At 34.7% G+C, this 17,139-nt stretch overlaps 1 protein-coding gene across 1 annotated transcript in view; it reads right to left on the bottom strand.

Moving 5' to 3' along the window:
• The window catches only part of FRYL (FRY like transcription coactivator), a 163,030-nt gene that overhangs the window by 2,626 nt on the left and 143,265 nt on the right, over positions 1-17,139 (bottom strand). Inside the window, exons 53-60 of the mRNA XM_044680887.1 lie at positions 16,199-16,449; positions 14,649-14,856; positions 11,532-11,681; positions 9,996-10,094; positions 4,830-4,898; positions 2,605-2,622; positions 1,691-1,801; positions 113-306 (exon numbers count right to left, since the gene is read on the bottom strand). Of these exons, the coding sequence (XP_044536822.1) occupies positions 113-306; positions 1,691-1,801; positions 2,605-2,622; positions 4,830-4,898; positions 9,996-10,094; positions 11,532-11,681; positions 14,649-14,856; positions 16,199-16,449 (1,100 nt within the window). The remainder of the gene's footprint in view (positions 1-112; positions 307-1,690; positions 1,802-2,604; positions 2,623-4,829; positions 4,899-9,995; positions 10,095-11,531; positions 11,682-14,648; positions 14,857-16,198; positions 16,450-17,139) is intronic.

The following is a 17,139-nucleotide window of genomic DNA, read 5'->3' as shown; positions in this document are numbered from 1 at the left end:
TCCTCTATACTATCAATGCATAGAAAGACAGAAGAATATCATTAAATGGTCAGTAGTAAATTATTTTAGCTTAACCCTAAAAAATTCACTTTTGAATGAATTCATATTTTACCTGAAAGTTTTGACTTGTGCTACTGCTGCCATAAACTCCTTATTTCTCAAAGTTTCAATGAGAGAATGAATGGCAGTTTCTATTGTTGTCTGTGCAGCCTCAGACACATCAATCTCTTCAATGTTCTCTGAAGCAGCTTCAGCCTCCTTAAGAAAACTTTCCAACTGGGCAAGTTCCTCGGACATGTTAATGACCTAAAACAAATAATCCTTTCATAATCTTTTCCATATGTAATAAAAGACAGATTACAGTTATAACAATTATATAAGAATAAATTTTATAGTAAGCTGGTTTCCTCTTAAATATATTTGTTCTTTCCATTACTACATAAGTGTACTATGAACGAGATACTTTTCATAAAATAGAAACATAGAATTTTGGAGATAAAAGATAATGATGTCTATTAAGAAGGAAGTCTTGGTGGACATTAGCCCAACCTACCCTTTTATGGAAAGGGAAACTGAGGCCCTGAAAAATTAAGTAACTTAGCCAAAGCTACTTAAGTAACAAGTGGCAGAGCCAGGATTCAGCCTACCCCATTGAAGATATTACATATATAATGAAGGACAAGTTTAATATCTGCTCTAATTTGTACAGTAACCATGAGATCATACTATCATTTGATCTCTGAACACACACACACACACACACACACACACACACACACACACACACACAATATGAAGATATATGCAGGACAACTATGTGCCCTACAAAGAAGTAGATGGCATGTCACCGAATCTTTTTTTTTTTTTTTTTTTTTAATTTCTTTTAAACCCTTAACTTCTGTATATTGGCTTCTAGGTGGAAGAGTGGTAAGGGTGGGCAATGGGGGTCAAGTGACTTGCCCAGGATCACACAGCTAGGAATTGTCTGAGGCCAGATTTGAACCCAGGACCTCCTGTTTCTAGGCCTGACTCTCAATCCACTGAGCTACCCAGCTGCCCCCATGTCACCGAATCTTAATGATGGCTTGGCAGAATTTTTGCCAACATAAAAGAAAAAAGATAAAGGATGTGACCAATTAAAACATATTCCAGAAGAAAACTGAAATTAAAATCATAGAACAGAATCATCTAATTCAATCAATTAACTAAGAGTCAATGCTCCTATAAATTATTTCTAACATTACAAATTGATTTTAATATGTTCATATTCTCAAATGCACTAATGGAACTACAGATGGAACAATGCCTGATTAAGAAGCCATCAAAAATAGGCTTGAGGCTTTATTGTATAATTTTATCTCTTGATTAATCCTTATGTACCTTATTTGTTGCTTGAGTTATCTTCCATTACAAATGAGATATTTAGAAGCCTTGAACCTTTTAATAGGTAACTGAATACCCTGTTGAGAGTGTTTTCTTGCATATTAACATCTTGAAGTAATAAATGATGAAAAATTATTTCAAGAACTGAGAAATTGTTTGTCTTAACTGATGTGTTATAACTTCTCCAAGATAGTTAACTAGCAAGTTCTTTTTAAGAATTAGATTATTTCAACAATGATCCAATATATGAATATTTAAATGATATGTATTTTTATATGTATATATACATATATATATATATACTTACCTCTGCTTCATTTTTGATTGTATCTACTTGGCTAATAAGTTTACAGTAGGCTTGGAACAGAAGTAGCAATTGGAAATGCAATTTGTATAACCTTCGACACAACTCCAGTTCCTAGGAATAAACAACATTATGTGAAAATTTAGGAATTGTTTTTTCTATAAACATATGACAAGACACATTTTAGCCAGCTTTCCAGCAAAGAATTTGTAAACAGTTACTTGCTTACTGCAGAGAAGGAAATGTAGGAAATTTTAACAAGTTAATAGGGTATAAAGCTGATTAAAGGCAGATGAAAGATGCTTAGGGAATCTAGGTTTATAATTAATACTTAAAGGTGAATCACTGATTTTGGTTATGTACTTTATTTTTAAGCTTAAGCATATTTCCAACATAATAATAATGTTGGTCTACCAGGCTATATGAAAGGCACAGTGCCTGCATAACACTTAAATTCAAGAAAACAACTTTAAATAAACAGAAGTTATTTTTTTTATCATAGAGAAAACATATCCCTTTGCATTTACTTACAGCTGCCTGAGAGAGTGAACAAAAACTAGATTAATTCTTACTTAGAAGTAAGAATAATCATTTCCTTCTTTAAAATGAATTTTTATTAACTCCCCCAATTTTGTATCCTCATTAAATAAGAAAGTGATGTTAACAGGGGTCTTTTAATGATTATTAAACATTTTTTAGAAAAAGCCATTGCTAATTAGATTTAATTAGAAAATTCGATAATCACAGTAGGACCAACATTTCATGGGTTAGGACTATGCAAAACTGAAGCACACACTATTCTTAAGGTAGTCTATGACAAAAACATTGCTATGTCACAAATGGACAAGAGACAGATGAAGACCGGTTTGTTGTCTGACATGGTTAAGTAAGTCTATAAATCAAGACAGTTCACTTACTGCTAGAATTTCCATTTGCTAAGCAAGAAGGTGAGCGGGTCACAAAAAAATACAAAGGAAGAAAGAGACCAAGAATTAGTATAGGAAATCATTTTAACTAGGGTCATAGATGTCCCAGGAATACTGAAAGAAATATATTTCCTCCCAAAAAGAAAAAGATCAAGCACTTAGAAATGAAACTAGGTTTTTGCTTTGCCAAAATATAATACAGTTGGATGGTAATTAGAAAATTTGTGAATTGCTAAATACTTAAAATATAAAAGCCAACAACATTAAACTTTTAAGAAATTATTCAAATTTTATAACGTGAATAGTACCATATATATTCTCATTTCTATCTATGTTTTTGAAAGCGTTTAAAAGAAAAAACCTGAAATAAAATGCCTTTAATAAAATAAAAAAAACAACAGTAAAATAATCATAGGCCTTCATTTATAGAGAATAATAATTTTAAAATTAAAATATAAATTTTTATTATGTAAATTTTGCTTACTTTTTATAAAGTACGCCAATGTAATAAAAATAGTCTCCTAAATTATTTAAGCATTTCCATGTACAGGTTTATGTGAGTTATTAAAAACTGTCAGTGAAGATAGGATTTCCTACATTTTAGGTTTCTGTCCCATTTCTGTTATTGTGTACAATAGCATCACAGCCGAAGAGCCTTTTTGAATTTAAGTGAATTATTAGGAGTCTGGAATACTGAGTATACCATATGTGGCATTAAGAGAAGATTTACTCTATTGGGGTTATATCAACATTCAGCTCAAGAAATGACTTTACATTTTTATATTTTATATTTTCTCAGTGTTCATATTTTTAATCCTTTAGAAAATACCACCAGAGTACTATATAATAGCCAAAAGTCATTTTGAATTTCTGTCTCTAAATATTTCAAATATAATGCATATTAGAAAAGGACAACTTTATTTATAACATATTTTTAAGAGAAGATTTTTAATATAACATATTTTTAAGAGTATTTTTAAAGTCATGTATAATTTTATAAGGGAAGTTATATTTGAAAATCACTATTTGCAGAGAATGTCCCACCACCACCATAAGGGTTATCAGTGAGTTGCACAAATAAAGAAAAGCACAAGAAGATATAGCACTGTTACATATACTTATATTCTCCCTGTTTTTAATGTTTTAAGTTTTACTGAGTATGAGAACAGACACTCTCCTTACTTTAAATAAACACCCATTAATCCCATGAATCACTCTCAACCATGATGGCTTCCAGTGACTAAGTCCCCAAATTTTGCCTTTGCTTTTGCTGTTCTCTACTAATGTTCTCACTTCTCTCTTGATGTTAAGCCCCACCCTTTCTTCTTCCTTCTTTCACCTGGAATTTCTCTCTTAGTCTTGTAGCATGCCTGGTATCTGTACAGCTTTTCAAAGAAAGCAAAAGTATTTCATTCTAACTCATTTTTTCTAATAAGAAAGCCAACAATCAATGTTCTCATTTAAACATCCCTGACTATATAAAATGATTCTTCAGGCTAATTTTTTCCCCCCTAAAATAAGCAAGCCACTGTGGAAAATGTTTAAAAATGTACCTTCCTAGCTGATCATAACTCCTCAACACTATTCTTTGGAGTAGGAAGGTAATTCAACATTACATTAATTAACACCATATTATTTAATTCCTTTTAATTATTAAATGCAAAACAGACAATGTTTTTCCTTATGCAACAATTAGCTGGGATATTGGCAATGTCTATTTGGTGCAATGAATGCAGAACCATTCGTATTTTCACTGAACTTTCATATGAGCAAATTACAAAGTGTCCAATTAGAATTTCATCATCTGAAAGGTTGTAATATAGTTCCAGAGTGCTAATTTTGGGTCTGGTTTTTGGACTAGACAATAATCTGTGAAGTACTGAGGGAGGATACTAATTCCTTTTCTTTTACAGGCAGCTGCACTCAAAGCAGACCTGGACTGACTGGTACACAGATTTTTATCTAGCTTATCTATTGAATATTATTAAATCTCGTATCACAAACTGGTTGCTTACTTTTATTAAAGTAAAATTTTCATTATTAAGCCAATATTTCAAGGGACTCAACTTTCACAAAGATGATTCTGATAACTAAAATGAAAAGCTTTACAAATATTCTTTATTACTTTTTAAGAATATCAGAGAAGGTCTAAGACACACAAGTTATTTTAATTTGCCTCAGAAATGTACCAAGAAAGCAAGAATAAGACCACTTACCTGTGCATCTGTGTTGTTTCTATACATGTTATCACCACCACCAAATGTCCTCTTGCAATTGTCTAACCACTACAGAAAAAAAATGCATAAGTAACCTTGAGTAAAGAGGCTTATCCAGTGCAGTGCCATGCCGGCCGAGTCACATAATGGCACCTGGCATTGTAAGGTGCTTATCATACCTTATCACAAAAACAACCCTCTCAACTATTGATAGCTTACATTTTACAGAAGAAGGAACTGAATCAGAGAGTAGAAAAGTGACCAGCTCAAGAGCCAGTAAAGAGTGGAGGGCAGGTTTTTCCACTCTATTATGGTATTTGGTATCTATGAAGATATTCTGGGTTCTAGAGATGGACTGAGAATTACTATTTCCTTTAACTGTAGTCATCACCTTACTCTTTTGCTGGATAATTTAACATCAACAATTACATTGGTGTTTCTTTTCCTTGTTATATTGTAATAATGTCCAACCAAATTTTATATTGTAATAATGTCCATCCATATGCAGGATAAATAATTGCAACCATTTATCTAAAAATTGGAAAAGAGGAAATAAAGCTCATTTAGATACATCACCCAACAGTTTATAAAGTACTCTTCTCCTAATAGCCTTGTGAGACTGATAGTACAATTTTTATTATTTCTATTTTGTGGATAAGAAAGCCCAGAATCAGAAAGGTGACTCTGATGACTTTGCCCAAATGGGATTATGTAGGATAGATGTGGTAAAAATGGGCTGAAAAAACAAGACTTCTGACTGCCACCAATCCAAATGATGACTACCACCTCCTCAGATGAAAAGCTCCTGCCGAAATACCATTAACCTTTGTTCAGAAAAATGTTTTGCCATCATTTTTAATTTTTTTAATTGCACAGAATCAAGCACATGGAGGATAAGTATAATTAATAAGTACCTTAAACTTAAGGAAAACCATTGTCTTAGATACAAATAAACATGACATTTCAAAGCACTTAAACATGACTCTGTACATTTGGTTAAAAGATTTTCCTTAGATGTATATATTATTTGCAGTAAAACAAACTTATTTATTATTTATTTAGAATTGACAAATATTATTACATCTTTAGAATGTAAAAGGTTGTTTAACACGAGTAAAATGAAGCTCTAACTACAATTTAGATGATATAGAATTTTATTCGGGAACAATAAGGTAATGTACACACTGCTGAGATTTAAGTGCAGTTACCATATCACTTCAAACATAGTAAGACTTCTTTCACTTGTGGCTACCACAAGATACATATATATCAGTAAATAGTCCACTTTACTATTGTAGATTTTATTGGAAATCTTCATGACCTATATCTAACCTTTGTGAAATGTAAGACTGGGAAATGAAAAATGTGATTTCCCATCTGGTCAATTTAATAAAGGCTTCTTAGTGAATTAACTAGGTCTGTTTGCTTATCAGAAGTGGAATTCTCTGAACACAGTGGTGTCAGTTTCAATTAGTGACACAGAATCCAAGATCCTTTTTAAACCTTATAACAAATGGGGAAAAATCATGGGTAGCAAGAAACATTTTAGCTTTGAAAATCAGATATAGACCTGATCAATTTTTCCTCTGCAGCAAGTGTTTTTTTTCTACTCCTAAAGTCATACACAGTTAACATATTCTTGTTTGATAAAAATATACTATCAAATGGGATAGTAGGAAAAAATGTTAGCTATCATTTTTTATTGGGTAAGCTGATTTGGGCCTATGTAACATATTCAATATGGGTAAAAATACTACGCAGCAAAATTTCAGGGCATGGGAAAAATCTGTTTATAGCATTTAGCTAAAACATTTCAATGGTCAATAAAAATAACATTTTCACTTCTTTCTTAGCTTTTGGTCCATAGAGAATAGAAAATAAGACTTGATTTCGGTTATTTCAAAACAGTACTTTTGACTAGATTGGACCTCTGCCCCAAGCATTCAGAATGAACTGGTCATTGGATTATTTTTTGACAGCATCACTGAAGAAAAACACATTGTGTACTCTTAGTGAGATAAGGCTGACAGAAATTATTGTCAAATGCTAGCCAGCAGATTTCTTAATATCAAACTACACCAGTAGACCTCTATCACAAGATTATGCATTTATCTTTATTCATGAACTGCTCTCCAACAGAATCAACATGCCAGGGCAGCTTTTCTAAAAAATAAAAAAACAAAACTATCAACACTGGCAAATATACCAGTTGTTTTAAATCTTAAAAAAATCCGACCTTTCTCACCCCTCCAATATAATTTCAGTCCTTTGTTTACAAAATAATATACAATGTATAAAAATAGCTACCTTATATTCTCATTACCTCTCCTGCCCCCACCCCTAGTCCCAAGCACTGCCATGTCATTCTCACAAAAGCAGGAGGTGGTTTCAGGGTGGCCAGTAAGAGGCCTGGCTGAGCTCTGGTGCAACTGGCTGAGTGACCACAGGCAAGTGACTTTACATCTTTGGGGGTCTTTTTTTTCCTTATCTGTCTAAATGAAGGGGTTGAAGTAGATGATCTCAAAGTTCCGTTCCCAGCTCTAAATGTATGAGTCAATACAAGAAAAGATTCTATACTACAGGCACCGAGAGGACTGTGTAAGGCAGAGGGGCACTGACTTATAAAGGCAACTCACTAAATCTCAAGCTATGTTATATATCAAGATGGCTGGGAATACTCTGTATTGAGCTCAAGATTTCTATCAAATATGTTTATTCAACACTTTCCATATTCATCTTGATATGTGCTTAAAAAAGCCCATGATTTACAATTTTCAACAGGTGAAGTACCCCAGACCTAAAAGTGTCCAGAAACTGAGCAGTATTATACCATAACTTCTATTTTCCTTCCAAAATCTAGAATGATGTACAATGATGCCTCACATCAGAGAGGGAACACCATTCCCAAAGAAAACTTCAAACTGAGCCTTAGATTCTAGGCTCAGCTCTGAAGCTGCTGTATGTTACCAATGCACCTATACTGACTTTATATCTTCAAATAAAAAGATTGCTGCCAATTCATAGCATCCGAGTTAGAAAGGATCTCAGAAGGCCATCTAGTCCAACCTCTCCCTGAATAAGGGTCTTTCAAATTAATATCTCTCTCCTTCCTATATTCCACATTTGAGTTATTAGTCTAGATCAGTGGTTCCCAAACTGTTTTGGCCTATCGCCCCCTTTCCAGAAAAAATATTACTTAGCACCCCCTGTCACATACTATCACTGCCCCCAAATGCACCTGTGGCCATCACCGCCCCCCTGTATTGCTGTAGCACCCACCAGGGGGTGGTGGCGCCCACTTTGGCAATCACTGGTCTAGAATTCTGATCACCTGAGTCATTGCAAGGATATTCCTGCCTTTTTATTTCATTCTGCAGAGAGCTAACAAAAATACATTGCACAAACACCATTTTCATTGTAACCCTTACCTTCCTAGGAACATTCCACAAGTTTAAGTCTTGGAATTAGACCTCTAATCACTTACCTTTCCAATAAACTTCAGTGGCTCCTAGAACCTGGAGGATCAGAATTCTCTGTTTGGCATTTAAGCCCTTTATAACTTGACCCTTTCTTCCCTTTCCAGGCTCCTCATACCTTACTCCCTTCCACAATCTCTACAATCCAATGTTACTGGCCTTCTGGTTGCTCATTGTACCAGACAATTCAAATACTGATTTGGCACATTTTTACTGGTTGCCCCTTGTGTCTGGCACTCTTTTATCCTTTTCTCCTGAAGTTTTCTTCTACTAGTTGAAATCCCACCTCCTACAAGAAGCCTTTCCTGATCCCACTTACTGCTAGTGCTTTCCCTTTGAGATCATCTCCAATTTATCTCTCTAGGCTGTTTGTACAGTCATTCACATGTTGTCACCATAATATTGTAGATTCCTTGAGGCAAGATCTGGTTTTGCCTTTTTCTTTCTTCTTAGTGCTTAGAATAGTGCTTGGCACAGAGTAGTTGTTTAATAAGTGCTTACTTGTACCTAAGACTTCCTCTACAATGCTAGCTCCCCCTCTAAGAATGTGATTGTGAACCCTGAGAATAGTTCCCCTTTCTATTTGTATCACCAGTGTTACACCTCCAGCACACTGTTTTACTTTTCCATTCATTCATTTTGGGTACAAGCAAGTTATTACATGGTTTCAGTATTAGATGGTAACTGAGAAATGGCATAAGGGACTAAGCCTCATTGGGGAAGGATATGGTTAGAAAAGGGTGGAGATTAGGTCATTAGGTCAAGAAAAGAGTAACAGACAGCCTGATGCCCCATTAAATACCCTCCTAGATGTTAATAAGATCTGGAGGAAAGTCTCTGGCACATGAGGTGCATCATTTATGAAAACACAGACAAAAATTACACAAAATAGGAAGTTTATGAATTGTGATCTGCTTTGATGAAGAGATTACCCACATCGGTGGGCTCATAAAAGTCACTAAAGTACTGAAGAAAAAGTAGGGGTCAGTAATCTATAATGTCAATCTTTTTTTTTTTTTTTAAAACATCTTTACCTTCCATCTTAGAATCAATACTGTGTATTGTTTCCAAGACAGAAGAGTGGTAAGGGTTAAGCAATGGTGGCCAAGTGATTTACCCAGTGTCATATAGCTAGGAAGTATCTGATGCCAGATCTGAACCCAGGCCTGGCTCTCAATCCAATGAGCCATCTATCAGTCTTTATATTAGCCACCCATACCAGAGGGCAGGGTTCATAGTCTAGGAGTACCTTAATGCATATTCCCTCCTTTAACCAAATGAGATAATATTCATAAAGCACTTAGCACAATACCTAGTATATAAGTACTATATAAATATTTCCTTCTTCTTTCCTTTTAAAGAATTTAATTCTCCAATCTCAGTTGCATAAGTATGTACTTAGTTGGTCTATCCTACAGAAGTTATTATCATACCTATCACCTAAGTACAATGAATGCCCAGCCTGGAGGCCACTCAATTACAAAATCTCAGATGTTCTCTGCTTCACCCACCCACCCCAAGACAGGCAGATAGAATTGTGTTTGAAAAGCTGTAAAAACCCAAGAGATGTGAGTCTAAATCAATTATCTAAACTGTTTTGCTGCCCCTTAAAATTTATGGCCAAAGGCAAACCAGCAACTCAATTTTATCCTTTCTATTAAAGTCCAAAATGCTTATTGTAATGACTCACCTGTTCGGCTGCTTCTCTTTTGGCATTATATGTATCCAGGTGTTCTTGCAATTCCAACACACTAAACTTTAGTGTTTCTAGCAAACCACATGACATCAACTGTAAACGCAGAAATTTACTTTTATACAGTTTGCCAATTTTGTATCGGTCACAAAATTAAAAACTTGCAGTTGAAGGATGTATTAGCATTATCTCTGCTCACCCAAGGGATCAAGTCCTAGAGGTAATGTGCTTATTTCTCCCTTATGAGTAGGGGTGGCCTTACATTTAATTGGAGAAGCTTGAGATCTATTTTAGTTTCTTAAAGAGGGCTGAGAAAGCCAGAATATTCCCCATAGACATCCAACATCCACTAATTACATCTAGAAATATGCTTGTGTTGTGAAAAGGTCAATACTCATGTTATGAAGTATTTTTTAAAAAAGCATCCAGACAATGATTCACTTAGCAAGGCATGTGGTTGCAGAAACAAATCGGGTCTAAGGTTCTTGGTCAAGAGACTGATAGTTCTTTGGTTTTTAAAGGATTTTTATATAGTGCAAGAAGGAAACAGGATTTTATCAGTCAAGTAGCAATTGTTGGTTTTGGGTATGAGCAAATTTTTTATGAATGGGAGATTTTAAAGAAAACATTTGAAAGGCATGAAACTCCAAGGATGTCAGTGTTAGGAGGTAAAAATTACAGTTACAAAATGAAGTCACTTTAGTCTTAACAATTCCCTCCTTTGAACCTTGATCATGATCCAAACCATGCTGGGGGAGGGAAAGGCATGGTCATCACAAAGAACTGCCCTAGGAACACCAAGCTGAAGGGGCTAGAGCCTAGAGCTAGAAGAGGGTTACAGGAGAACCCAGATTTTTGCTGCATTATCAACTTGTGAAAGTGAGGCTGACAAAATAGCTGCCCTGAGGAGAAACATTTATGTTTCTTGTGAATCATCTGAAGAATGGTTAGATACTAGGGATGGGAACACAGGATAAGAACCCTGGGCCACCTAACTGGGGGTGGGGACAGAGAATTAATAATGTAAAAAGGAGTATGCAGGACAGCAAACAAAAATTTTGCTTAGGGCTTGCCCTAGCCCACCTACTTTTCCCCCAGGGTACTGGGAGAAAGGCTATAGAGGATCATTTTAGGCTTATTTAGTGGGCTATAGTTGAATGTAAACTGATTTGGGAGTCAAAAAAATCTGGGTGGTGCATTCAGTTTTGCTGCTAATTGGCTGTGAGACTTTTGGACTTTAATATTTCCTACTTACAAGTCCTCAGGGAGCTTATATTCTATCTTGGGAAACAACGCATATGCTTTTGTATATATACAAAATATATATGAAGTAAATACAAGGTAATTTGGGAGGCAAGCACTAGAAGCTGAAAGTAATCAGGAAGAACCTGTAAGTGAAACAAATCTAAAAATAAGAGAAGATATATATTGACCTTTTTTTACACCAAAAGGCACTTTCAGCTTTCTAAGATTTTTTAATTACACAAAATAAACTTTTAACCCCTTATATTGGGCCCACATATGACATTTTACCGTTTCAGCATCCACAAAGACTGTTGGGCATTCTGAACATATCATCATTACTTCCAATGAACTTTTAAATTTTGTACCAATTCGTTGGAGACTCTCACCAAGAAAACTGACTGAGTCATTTGTAATAGCTCCAAATTTTTTTTGAATGGTCTAGAAGAAAACACACAGAAAAACCTAATTACATACATATTACACATATACTTCCTTTGTAGAGTGAAAATATTTGAAACTACCTAAAGATCTATCAGTTGAAGAATGGCTGAATGCCATCAAATATAATATCCTATTAAAACAAGAATACAAAGATACATAAGAATATGGAAAAAATATATAACAAAATGAAGACAACAACTAAGATTCACAGATAGATTTTATGAAGTCCATGACCTTAAATAGAAAAAAAAATTAGGACCTTTCACTACCTTTGGTTTCCTTTGTACTTTTTTTTTTAATGCATTTAAAAACATTATTTGAAAAGGAGTCAATTGATATACTTTACCAGTCTGACTGCCAAAGGAGTAGACTAGAAAATGTTACTTACACACACACACACACACACACACACTTCCTATGACAATATAGAAATGACAAAAAAAAATAGTCAGGGACTGGAAAGGGACAAAGTGGATAATTTGTTTATTATTGCTAGTGGTATTCTAGGAAAATTGTCATTGTACTAGTGAAAAATATGTCATCTTGGTCTAATAAATATTCATCAAAGGAATGTGAGTTAGGCATGCTCATACCATTAATCACAAATATACATGAAAAGAAACAAAATTTTCTAAAGTTGAAGAAAGACATTTAGAATAATATGACAGAACCATTTTAGAAACTGAAACTACCAGGATGTGGTAAGTGATTCACTAGACCTTTCTGACTTTTAAAAAGAGTTTGTCATAATAGAACATTATCGACAGGCATTGTGACGATATATTCAGGGCTGGAATTGGCCAGACAGATGTCTGGAGTTAATTCTTTCCTCATCTTGGTCTCAGGTCTTTCAAAACACATTCAAAGTTATTATTACTTACATGAAACCTTTCTTGAACCCCCCAAATCTCTCTTAAAATCACTTTGTATTAGTTTATTCATATATGTACTTTTATTTCCCCAGTGGATTATAGTCTCCTTGAAGGTAGTGAATGCTTAATTTTTGTTTTTGTACTAATTCATGCCTCACACAAATAATTTTAAATGTTTGTTGAATTGAACTGAATTTTGTTTTTGAACAAAGTATCTTTTTGAAAACTCACGAGGCAAAGATATTATATCTACCATTCTTCACTGAGTTCTGTAAACTCTCCCCCCATTTTTAAATTCTGATAACAGTTATTAATTCAACAAATATCTGCCAAATACATACTCTATGTACTAAATGCTAGGTTTATAAAATAAATACACAGATTCTTTGCTGTACAAACAAGATCTGCCTCATGGAAATTGTCTATTAAGGTAAAAATGTTATGAAAACCCTACTTCAATTCATTTAAATGGGAAAAATTGTGGTGTTCTCTTGGACCCCAATCCCCTTACCCTACACTTCTTTTACTCAAACACACAAATACTTGTTTGGTTCAAAATACTTAATGAAAGGAAGAAAATTATGAATGGACAGACAGAAAGAAGATAGAAACAAGAGTCAGTCTTCTGCTAAACAATGTGGAAATAAGAGTAATGTGGAAATGAACAAACAGTTAAGTCTCCGTGGAGACTTCTTGTTGTTCAGGGATCAGAGGGACTATGGAGGCACACTCTTATTTCTGACGCACACCAGAAGTGTCTCTTCTACCTCCAACACATGCTGTATTCCTCCATGTTTGATGATGTCTCCTGCATCTTCTATATAGGAATTTGGCTATATTGGTGAATAGTATTCAGGATATAGTGAAAAATAGGCATAAATTTTACTACAGTGCCTTAAAGCAGTCTGTAAAGAGAATGGCCTATGATAGTGAAAGCTGGGTATATCTGACAGTCTTTGCCATCAAGGATATTATAATCCAACTAGATAGAGTATATAAAGCCAAATAATACAAAGCAATGTGGAGAAATGTCAAACAAGTGGTATAAATAATATATACATTGAGTTCAAAGGAGGGAATCGGATCAACTGATCAAGAAAGGCTAAGAGGAGAAACGGGAAGCAGGAAGGGGGCCTTGAAGGCTGGGCAAGATTTGTTGGTGGAAGGGGTATTTGAGGGAGGGGCACAGTATAAACAAAGGCAAAGCTGCCTCTATAACACAATTAAACATTTAATGATATACACTTAATTGATATTATATGCTGATGTATTAATTTGAATTAGTCTAATCTTCCAAATTCAATCATAATTCTCAGGTCTTATAATAGTAATATCCTATATTTATGTAGTGCCTAATGATTTATAAAGTGCTTTTCTCATCCTGATCCTGGAAGTTATGATCATTACTAAGCTTCCCAAAGGTGCAAGCAGGCAGCCTTTTCAGTCCTGACCACTCAGATCTTGGCTCTCTGACATCAACAGGATGGTGCTTACTTAGCATAGGTAAAGGCTTTTAATAGATAACTGAACTTACCCTAAGGCGATAAGTGACATTATAATTCCACTTTGGTGATTTTAGGATCAAAGAAGAAATAGGCCTGAGTCATTCTGATAGTTACACTCTGTGTTAGGGGGTTTATAATAGATACTTCCAATTTAATTTAACAAACATGTGTTAAGTGTGCATGGCCACACACCATTCCTCACCTCTCTCTGGGGACCGGGGTCACGGGGCAGAGCTCTGCTCAGATTCCCAAGTGGAGATGAGGAGGGTGTATATTTCAGGCTTGGAAAACTACTTGAATGAATACATGGGATGCCATATATATTGGGGGATGGGTTTGGAAAGAGTGTAGTGAAGTGAAGGTGTGTAATGTGTAGTAAGGCTGGAGCCACATGGCTTGGGTGTTCTTCAAGCGCTTAGAGGCATTATCCTGCACCTGTGCTTGGAAGACTATGATCCAGATAGAAGGATAGAAGAAATTTCCAGAGAATCACTACTGTTATTCAAGAGAACCTGATCTCAGGAGAACTAAATAATAAAAAGTTTTAATAGTACGGAAGAATTTTAGGAACCCCAAACCTCACTGACCTGAAACAGCCTGGAGAACACATGGAAAGTGAAGACAGCACAGGATCCATCTGTGTCAGAAAGCATTTGGTTGACATGACAACGCCAGGCTTCTTCTTCATCATCATATGCCACTGGTTGAAAAGCTGCTATTATAGCAGAAAGAAATGGTGATGGTGGTGGGGATGTCTGGATTTCAGGAAAGCCATCTTGCTCTTCCTCATCTTGGCTATTGACATAAATATTAACAATAACAATTAACAATTAATCATTACGCTTAAAAAATAATTCACAATGTAAGTACCACTGACTGTGTCCAGCAATCAGCCAGCACCAAATATGCATAAATCTTCACTATCACACACCAATTTTCTAACTGGAACTATACTATAAGACTGATTAGCTCTTGGATTTCTAATACATATTACTCAGACTTTACTTCCCCATTTCCTACTGTTCTTATCCTTCAAAACTGCAATTGGCACGTCAGGCATATTCATCTCTTTACCTCTTTCTGGGCCCATGCCACCACTGCCTGACTACTTCCATTTTCATTGACATTAATTTCAAATTTATTTTATTAAAATTATCCTATCATCAAATACATTACAAGTATTTATTCATAACTACTTATTAATGCCAAGTAAGTATTGTACTGTGCTGGCCAAAACATACAAAAGAAATATAAGAAGTGGCTCCCATCTGGGAAGAGCTTAAATTTGGTTGGGGAAGACAATATATAAACTAACAAATAATTCTAGGAGAAAATGAGACAATATAAAATATTTAAATTTATGGATTAAAACTTTTAGATTCCTAGAATTTCAAAGAACAGGAATATCTGTTTAGATTAAAGCATTTGGGAAAAATTTTTTAGAAGAGGTAGGATTTAAGTTGATTATTGAAATATTAATGTGATAGTTGACTTTAATATCAAGATATTTATGATTTATAAAAATACATTTGAATAACTAACATTTACTAACACTCTAAAGTTTGCAAATCACCTTCAATATATTTTCTACTTTCATCCTTATAATAGTCCTGGGAGATAGGTAGTATAGGTGGTGTTATCCTCATTTTATAAATGAAGAAACAGGGCCTTAGAGGGTTTGTGCCTTGCCCACAGACTCACAGTTTTAAGAATCAGATGCAAGATCTGAACCCAAGGTTTCCTGATTTCAGGTCTAGCACTTTGTCCATCAAACCAAAGTGCCTTTTTATATGTATATACACATACATGTATACATACATACATATGTTTACTGGGAATCTTATGGAGCTTTTGACCTGCTCAAAGTTGACCCAGTTTCTTCTTTCCTTCCTACTGTGCTATCTTAAATAAAAGTTTGGATTCCTGTGACATTCCTGATGAAGGCTCCTGAAGTTAACAACCAACACTATAAACACTAGGCTCTCAAAACAGAAAGTTAGCTTATATAAAAAACTATTTTGAAAAAAAAACCTTAAGAGTAGATAAGAAAGCAGTTAAATTTTCTATGAAATGAGAAAATATAAAATGCTATTGTTACAAATATTTGCTCTTCTCTTCTAATGGAGTACATTCTCACCTGGACAACCCTGAGAAGTCAGCTTCTTCTTCTTCACATCTTTCATCTAGTTCTTTCAAAGCAAGGGTAACGTCCTCCTCACATACTGATTCAGGATAGCTTTCAAGGATTGGGGGTTCTGGGATTTCAGTTTCTTCTAATACAAGAATTTCTTGACACATGAGAGATTCATGCTGCTCTTGTGTAACAAATGACCTCTCTTCTTCAAAAGCCATACTAACTTGTTCATTTTTTAATAATAAATTTCCATCCTATAAACAATGAGAGTTTTCATTACTTTTTCAAATTGTTAATAAAGTAAATTCATTATGATGTCTACTGTCCAATCCAACCCAACAATCATTTATTAAGACAGTGTGTGTGGCCTTAAGATAATGAAAAACAATCTCCAACCTCAAGAAACTCTTTTTTATAGGGGAAATATAGAATAAATGGCACTGCTGCCAGCGCACCTATTTATTTTGATAGTTATTTCTTTATTCATACTATTTTACTTTTGAGTATCTTTATTTTTTTTAAACCCTTAACTTTTGTGTATTGGCTCCTAGGTGGAAGAGTGGTAAGGGTGGGCAATGGGGGTCAAGTGACCTGCCCAGGGTCACACAGCTGGGAAGTGTCTGAGGCTGGCTCTGAACCTAGGACCTCCCGTCTCTAGGGCTGACTCTCAATCCACTGAGCTACCCAGCTGCCCCCTTTTGAGTATCTTTAGATATATTATAAGTAATCTTTAGTTACCTTTAAATTTTATGCGACTAATGCTAAGTGAGGGGTCACTGGTTCGGTCACTTAGAGTGTTAGACAATGTATTTCCTTCTAAATATTGTAGAAAACTGCAAAATACTGCCAATATGATTGTAAAATGTACTTGGAAATCTCATAGCAATACAAATGCTACATCTACTGATATTTCATTTGAAATCAAAGATTCTTTTACTATCTCA

Source organism: Gracilinanus agilis, chromosome 6, assembly GCF_016433145.1.
Source record: "Gracilinanus agilis isolate LMUSP501 chromosome 6, AgileGrace, whole genome shotgun sequence".
NCBI lineage: Eukaryota > Metazoa > Chordata > Mammalia > Didelphimorphia > Didelphidae > Gracilinanus > Gracilinanus agilis.
Note: the sequence above shows the minus strand (reverse complement) of the source record. Positions and strands in the feature narration are given on the sequence as shown.